Source organism: Cyclopterus lumpus, chromosome 3 (assembly GCF_009769545.1).
Source record: "Cyclopterus lumpus isolate fCycLum1 chromosome 3, fCycLum1.pri, whole genome shotgun sequence".
Classification (NCBI taxonomy): Eukaryota; Metazoa; Chordata; class Actinopteri; order Perciformes; family Cyclopteridae; genus Cyclopterus; species Cyclopterus lumpus.
The window spans coordinates 9,126,108-9,134,326 of record NC_046968.1 but is presented as its reverse complement, the minus strand read 5'-3'; the positions used below and the strand labels follow the sequence as shown (position 1 = coordinate 9,134,326).

The 8,219-nt window shown below is 42.3% G+C and overlaps 1 protein-coding gene across 1 annotated transcript; it reads right to left on the bottom strand.

Annotated features, from left to right (window-relative positions):
* Nucleotides 1-461: 461 nt before the first annotated feature.
* atic (5-aminoimidazole-4-carboxamide ribonucleotide formyltransferase/IMP cyclohydrolase) lies at nucleotides 462-6,308 on the bottom strand. Its single transcript, XM_034529642.1, has 14 exons — nucleotides 6,156-6,308; nucleotides 5,820-5,946; nucleotides 5,557-5,700; nucleotides 4,415-4,503; nucleotides 4,131-4,282; nucleotides 3,344-3,500; nucleotides 2,672-2,797; nucleotides 2,390-2,583; nucleotides 2,015-2,104; nucleotides 1,792-1,917; nucleotides 1,581-1,673; nucleotides 1,313-1,495; nucleotides 1,017-1,172; nucleotides 462-829 (listed from the first exon to the last, which is right to left on the bottom strand). The coding sequence occupies exons 1-14, from the start codon at nucleotides 6,172-6,174 to the stop codon at nucleotides 710-712; spliced, it is 1,776 nt and encodes a 591-aa protein (XP_034385533.1). The 5' UTR covers nucleotides 6,175-6,308; the 3' UTR covers nucleotides 462-709.
* Between the last annotated feature and the right edge of the window lie 1,911 nt (nucleotides 6,309-8,219).

Genomic DNA, 8,219 nt, shown 5'->3' with positions numbered 1-8,219 from the left:
TTTTGTCATAAAATTAATATTGTATTCCATTAAATTATCAAGTCAAAAGATTGTTATGACCTTATTGTTATGCCAGTCAGTCATAGTACAATCACAATGAGTCATTGAAAAGTCAGTTTCTCACAAAATAGTCACAGTATTACATGAAAAAATGTCATTAAGTTGTATGCCGTAAAGGTTTTTGTATAGTTAGCCATGAACTAGAAGTAGCGCCTTGTGGTTGTTTGTCTCTGCCAACCAGTCCAGTTGCAGATACCTCCATCCGTTCGTCTGCCAAAAATGTAATCATTTTATAATTTCATCCAATTTGGTGCGGTTTAAGTGACCTTTGACCACCAAATTCTAATCAGTTCCTCCTCGAGTTTAAGTGGATCTTTGTGCCAAAGGGATGAAATTCCCTCCAGGCATTTTATGAGATGAACAGAGAGACGGACATAACACAAAATAAAAAGACAAAACCATGAAGTGTCAATTAGTTTATTTCACACTGAAAAAGGAATGACCAAGATTGAACATTAACAGTCGTGTGCATCTCTGATATCTCAGGTAAGGAATGTTGTTAATGTGTTACGAAACAGTGGGACCTCCACACTTCAGTGTGATGAGGGCTGGACTGTTTGGAGTATCAGCGATGTTAGAAAAAGAGTTTAACTTTAATGCTCTCAAACCGAGTCGAGTGTAAAGAACACCTGGAGCAGTGCTCAGGTACTCAGTGGTGGAAGAGACGCAGGTTGGTGTGCACCAGAGTGATGCCTTGCTCATTACAGGCGGTAATCACCACCTGGTCAGCAGCAGAGCCCGCTGGAGCTGCGATGTACTTAACACCACTCTACAGACAGAAACAGAGGAACAAACGTTAGTAAAGACGATTGGAAAGCTCGTCGGTGTGTCGTCAGACAGTAGAGTTTCCAAAAGATACGAGTTCAGCAGGTGTCTGCAGACCATTCACAAGTAATTTATTAATAAAGTGCATACAGTGTGAGCTCATGCTTTTGGGAAAGGTGCGTTATATTTACCCGTTTGGCACGATCTATGTTATCTCTGAAGGGGAAGAAGGCGTCGGAGCTGACAGCCACGGCCTGCAGAGAGCTGATCCAGTTCTTCTTTTCAGTCTCTGACAGGAGCTCAGGCACCTCTAAATATTTTGACTCCCAAACTGCCAAGTCTGGGCCCTGTCGACACAAAACACATATGCACACAATATAGGACATTCCATACGTCTCAATCTTGACATCAGCCGAAGCAGACTTGTGGGCTGTGTGTACACACGCCCAGATGTAAATGTGCCCGTTGTCCATGGTTACCCCCTCACCTCTCCAATGGTGCCGCTGACGTACTGGTCGATTGCGTTGGCCATCTCTGCTCGCTTCACACCAGTGCAAAACTTCATGCTCAGAACACGAGGGTGGTGTCTCAGCCACCAGTTATCCGCCTTGTCACCAGCCAGTCGCGTGCAGTGGATACGTGACTGCTGACCGGCACCAATACCAACGACCTGTAAAACGAGAGGAAACGCATTGAGAAAAATGTATAGCTCATCCAGATTCCTCTCTCTCCTCCTTACGTCTGCCTGCTCTTACCTGTCCATCTTTAGCATAGCAGACAGAGTTGGACTGAGTGTACTTGACAGCAATGGTGGCCACGGCGAGGTCACGCACAGCTTCCTCCGAGAGCTTATTGACATAGAAACGATGAAAAGGGTGCACACTTGTCATTTAGATACAATTATGTCAATAATCAAATCATAAAAATGACAAAGCAGGATGAGAACGAAACACTGCAGCGACTCACCGAGCCTTCGGAGACAACGTTGCTGAAGAATTCCTTGTTGATAAGAGCTCCGTTCCTCTTTTGCTTGAGATAGAGGCCGAACAACACTCTCACCTCGGCCTCATCAGGCTCGTAGTCTGGATCCATCTTGGACAAAGAAAAACAGAAAATGTATCTTAGCTCCAATTGTAACCATCCTTATATACGCCAATACAAAAATGAGGACGACAACTAAATATCTCACCTGAAGCACACAGTAGTTGCCACCCTTCTTTTTGGAGAGGATCTTGAGGGCCTCCTCTTCATACCCAGGAGCAATGATACCATCAGACACCTGAGAGCAAGCAAACGGAATCATGGTTAAGCAAAGTATTGCACCGGCAAAAAATACTCCCGTATAAAAAAATATATATTTTCATTTACATTAGATTTCACATCATTTAGCTGACACATTCATACACTGTAGACAGCTACAGGGAACAATTCAGGGTTAAGTGTCTTGCTCAAAGACACATCGACTAGGGCGGGGATTGAACCACCAACCCCCTGATTGAAAGACGGACCTGCTAACCACTGACCCAGTCGGTTAGCAGGTCCGTGTTGTAGGACACAGTTTTACCTCTCTTGATATGATCTTGGCAGTGGGAACGTCGCAAACATCTGACACAGCAATGAAGTCTCCAAAAGAAGACATGCGGTCCGAGCCTCTTGCCCTGGCGTAGGCCGTGGCCAGCGGGGTGAGGTCCTTCAGCATGTCATGCACCATGCACACTTTGGCTTCCTCCTCAGTCAGAGGAACTCCTACTGCAGCTCCTTCAGAGGGAAGAGAAGAGTCATCATTGCATTTAAAAAAGGCACTTAAAGTTTACAGAGTGTGTTGGCAGTTCTGTCTTCGTCTTACCAGCAGGGCTGACGTGCTTGAAGGAGGCGGCAGCGGCCATGCCGAGGGCGCTCTTTAACTCTCTGACCAGCTGCCAGGCGTTCAGAGCGTCACACAGGTTGATGAAGCCGGGGGAACCGTTGACCACTGAGAGGGCAACAGTAATGACGTTTCAGGTTAAATGTAGAGTTTTCGCCCCATCTCCTGTCATATTTCTTGGATCAACTATTTCTTCCGCACTGTAGAGATAACAAAATCCATCTACCAGCACCTCCAACACCGACTAGTTCACACATAATATATATTTTGTTTAATTGTGTATGAACAACAAGTTTGTGTTTTGAGAATGTAATCTGCTATGTCTTGGCTCGGAGTTGTTGGCAGGCCTAATCTTCTATAAAATTGCAAATGGTCATCTTTACACTTCACTTTCTGTACAAAACTGATATGTTAACGAGTGAGCTTTAGAAGTGCTGGTTATTGGATCTTGTTTCCTTTAGCCTTTACCCACCAGCATGTACAGTCTTTGTTAAAAGCTAAGCTAACCAGCATTAATCTTCTCATCTGACTCCGACTCAGCAAAATAAGACTATTTCCCAAAATGCCAAACTACTCCTTTAAAAAAAACAACAAAAAAAAACAATTCCGACACGTTCAATTCAGTTGACAGTTGTGATGTGAAGTCGGGTCTACCTTTGAGGGGCAGGGCTGGGCGCAGGGTGTAGAGTTGGGCGGGTGCTTGGTGGGGGTTCATGCCGTAGCGCAGAGGCAGCTGGGAAACACCGCGGCTGTACTGTCCACGAAAGTAGTCCGATATGGCCTCGTCATACTGCGCTGTGTGTGTGAAGGCCTGAGGAGCAAACATCAAATGTACTCTGATGACGCAAAAAACAATTACATCATCCTCTTCTAATGTGTACCAAAAGCAGAGTTATTAACCTCAAACGCATTTAAAAATCACTTACAGGTAATGAGTATTTCTGCATTATTTAGACATCACCCCAAAGCAACACAACTTCTGTAACCGTCATGTTAAACTCTGTAACCCCAAACACACACACACACATTCCAACACTTGTGATAGAAAGCCCACTCTGGACTTTGTCTCGCACTAACCCTCATCTCTAAGCAAACACCATCAGCATAAACAGGCGTGAAATGATACAGAGAACGTGATGAGAAGACCGAGGTCGAACACCAGAAAACCCAATTTAAGTCCTTCCCACTTTTAAAAAAAATTTCAGTTTAGGATTATGACAAAGGAAATGAGGTGTGTCTGGTCCTTTTCTCGCATTGCAGTCAAGATTATAAACCCATCAAGCCAAATGTGATTCAGACAGCTTGTTTAGTCAGACCAACAGTCCAAAACTCAGATACTCAATTTACTATCACAGAAAACAAGCGTATCAGTCAGAAAGACCTTGTACAAATTCAGTTCATATACGTGCAAAGCAATGGTGGGGAGGAAGAAAGCCATTACTTTGAGGGCCAGAGTCCTTCGGGTTTCCAGGGTTGTATCTTTGTCTCCTGAACTCTCCATCTCCTTGGCAACCACTGAATAGTCAGCAGGATCACACACTATAGTGACCCGAGCGTGATTCTTGGCCGCTGCTCTCAACAGAGTTACGCCACCTGGGAAGAAAGAGTTTTTTTTGGTTTGTTTTTTAACGTGCATGCTAATAATAAGCTTTTTTTTTATGCAATGTGAAACATTCATCTTCAGATAGTTTACTACAAGCACACAATCTCCTCTGCACAACTCACCGATATCAATCTGCTCCACAGCATCTTCCACTGGAACATTCGGGTTGGAGACGGTCTTCACAAATGGGTAGAGGTTGCACACCGCCACGCTTAAACAGAGCAAACAGAACAATTATGAAGATCAATACACAGACTTACACATCATGAACAAGACTTCCATTCAGGGCGACTGCGACTCGCACTTTTAATTTTAGCTTTCACACCGTGTTCATGCTCATCGGCTCTCAGAAAGAAACGCTTTAGAGTCGTTTCACCTTAAAAAAGAAAATCAATTTTCATTATTTTTTAAAGCCATCCAAATGTCTCTTAAGCACACATGTAATGCTTTTTTTGGTCCAAAACCCAAAAGATATTACATTGAAAAAACAAACAAAAAAAACACTGAAATGCACATCCTCACATTTATTAAAGTTGAAACACTTGTTGTCATTTATTTTATAAATGACAAAAAAGATTAATCGACTATCACAACGAATAATTAGTTAGTTGATTGATCATTCAGCACAGCTGCCTTTTAAACTGCAGCATGACAACAGACGGTGTGCCTGCTTTTCAGGTCTTTAAGTACCATTTAACATTGTTGCTAACATTTCTATTGTACATAGTATTCTTGCATCACAGGTCAAGGATCTCCTGGACTACATACCTCACTGTGGGATCAACAGCCCCACAGTGTGAGCTTCTCCTCAACACCCCACTCATCTTCTATCTTTTAAATCACACGCTCCCAAATAACTTCGGAAGACAAGGAAATATAGATGGCCATGCATCGATCTGATATGTGGGTTTAGTTAAATTCTCCAATGACAAGATATCTGATCTCATCGTTACATTTTTCTTCTCGTCCTGAACTAAATGAGTCACGGGACAAGCTTATAGCAGGAGCAGCAGCTTGCCAATAAACCAGCTGCTAATCAATTACACATGAGCTTTCTAATGGGAGACACAAGTCTGCCCTCTAACCCTTTTAGCTTGTGATCGGCCACAGGTCATGCATGCTGGCGTTGAGGAATTACTCAACCTTTTTGTCCCTCTGTTGTAAATAAATCTCCACCATGTCATGTCAAAAATAATAAATAAATATATATTTTGTGTCCGTGTGTTTAACTGTTTTAAGACTTCTTTGCCAGTGCTCCCCTTACCGGACAAGGCTGTAGCCCAGCTTCTCCATATCTGCGGCGTCGGTGGGGTTTTTCCTGGCCAGGATACCTCCATGGACCGCGGGGTGCAGGGTCTTCACTCGGCCCCCCAGCATCTCCGGATGTCCCGTCAGCTCAGACACATCTCTGACACACAGCAGAGACACCGACACGTCACACGGGACAGCCCCACAGGTAGCTGCTAGGTTCACTTACATTTGGGCGAAATGGGAGCTTTATTTTCAAAAGACCACTTGAGCACCCACCTGACAGCCAGCCCCGCATCCCGCAGGGCTTTGGCTGTGCCCCCCGAGGCGACCAGAGACAGTCCAACATCCACCAGCCTCTTGGCAAAGTCCACCAGTCCACTTTTGTCCGACACACTCAAGAGTGCTGCGAGGACAGACACAAAGGACCGTGAACACAACAAACGTCGTGCATTTTCACATCTCACAAGAGCGAGAAGGTGCTTTAGGAGGTTAACGCCGACCACGTTGGCTCAAGTTAGCCAGCAAGCTAGCGTCGTGATGCCGCGGGGCAAAACTTTATAGCGAGCACAAGCGAATGAAGAGAATGAAGCGAACTTGAAGGGAAACTCTTACCGAGCTCCGAGGAGGCCATGCTGACGGTGTGCGTGCGCGTGGAGCGAGTCTTCCCTTCAGCCTTTGAGGCTCAACCTGCAAACTGAGGAGTGAGAACGTGGAGGAGGGAAGCTGAGGACGAACTCACCAGCGTTTCATTGCTTCATCATGTGCTACTCAAGTAGAAAAAGACCCGCCCTGCCAAAGTCGGCCCGCCCCTCTGACACACAAGCGCACCCAAAAGAGCCACGCGGCGTAGAAAATGCGCATTTAGATCCGCAACAAAACAAACAATAGAACAGTATTCAGGAACTAGTGCAAAGACAGCAATTATAGTACTAATAATAATATTAATAATACATTGTATACAAGCTGTTTTATGATCATATAAAGGTATCTGCAATGCATGTATGGCTCATCTCTAATATTACGTTCTGACTTTGTAAAAATTAACAATTGAGACTCTAATTAAAAATAAAGCATACATCTTCATATACTTGTGTTGAATGTGTTTAAATGAAAGTAAAAAATGAAAGTTGACATCATCGGTGTAGGTCTAACGGTCCAACCCAGTTATTATCTAATACGATAAGATATCTCAATTATCTTTTAATAAGATTAAAATACAAATATATATATATATATATATATATATATATATATATATATTATTATTATCCAACTGTAATTGTGGTATCTACCTTTTGCAGCAGCTATATACATGTGCTGTACATTAACAAACTAAATATGTTTATGATCATCTCTTGTATATTTTAGAAACCGCAGAGCTGTTCGGAAACAGTATAGATCAAATATTGACTGAAGTATTAGTTGCAATCATTGAATATCTGCTTGATTTGAGTCGTCAGGCAAAGTGTATTCTTGTTTTGCCACAAGAGGGCAGACATGGACCATGTTCATACTGCAAGACAACAATTATATATTGCAGATATCCACACCAATTGGTGTGGATAAATAATACGTAATATACAACGTAAACGTTAATTTCAATGTAAGCTGAGATGTATGTGATCTGTGTCCGACCCATTGTTGATACATGTTTACTTTATGTTCTATTATATTCATGTTATATCTTATTTCCATGTTATATCTTATATTAACCTGCACTATTTTATGTTTAGACTCATTTTGTTTTTTTAATACACATTTAAGAAGCATTATTGGAGTGACGTTGAGACTTGATTTTAATGACCAACTCCTGCTTCTGTAATTGTTGTGCATATGATGGAAACTAAATTTGGGGATACTTTTTATAATTGTATATTTGGTGCGCTTGTTTATTACAAGAAAAAACGCTCAAGATAAATTCAAAACATTATTTGACTTCAATCAAAAGATTGATTTAAATTAATGAGACTATATATATATCAGACTATATATATATATAGTCTGATATATATATATATATATAACTATATATATATATATATATATAGTTTTTATGTTTTCCTGGTAAGATCTTTATGCTCAACAGCAGATTTGAAGGTTACACTGACACCAAGAAAGGCCAGGAACATCATCACTGCGTCCACCATAATTGGTAAAACACCTGTAACCGCCGTTTCCTGCAGCAATAAATGACACTCATGAATACGCACCACGCCTTTTCAATAAACTTTATTGGCAAAAAACTATGCCTTTTTCCTGCTTTGGAACAGCGTTTTAAGTCGGACAGATGTGGATTTATTGGGCTCCGTCACTCACTCCTTTACTCGCCCATTAGTTAAGTGACAGGACAGGGCCCGGCGGAAACCTGCACCAATACGTGTGATTGCGTTAAAAGATGGGACAATCTGTTCATATTTTACGTAATGAGTCCGACATTTTGCTGATTGATTAAACTATGGGGTGTAAATATTTTAAGGGCGCGGTGATTTATCATCTAACAAAAGCACAGACAAAAAAAAAGGCCGCTTTCTTTGTTTAACTATGAAAATGAGAGTTTCTGGTAACCGCTCGACGTCTGAGGGGCGGAGGTGACGTCTCAGAGGGCGAGCTGAGTGATTCAATGGACAGTGAAACGTGTTTATAGAAAGACACGGGCTTCACTATGCGTTATTGGTT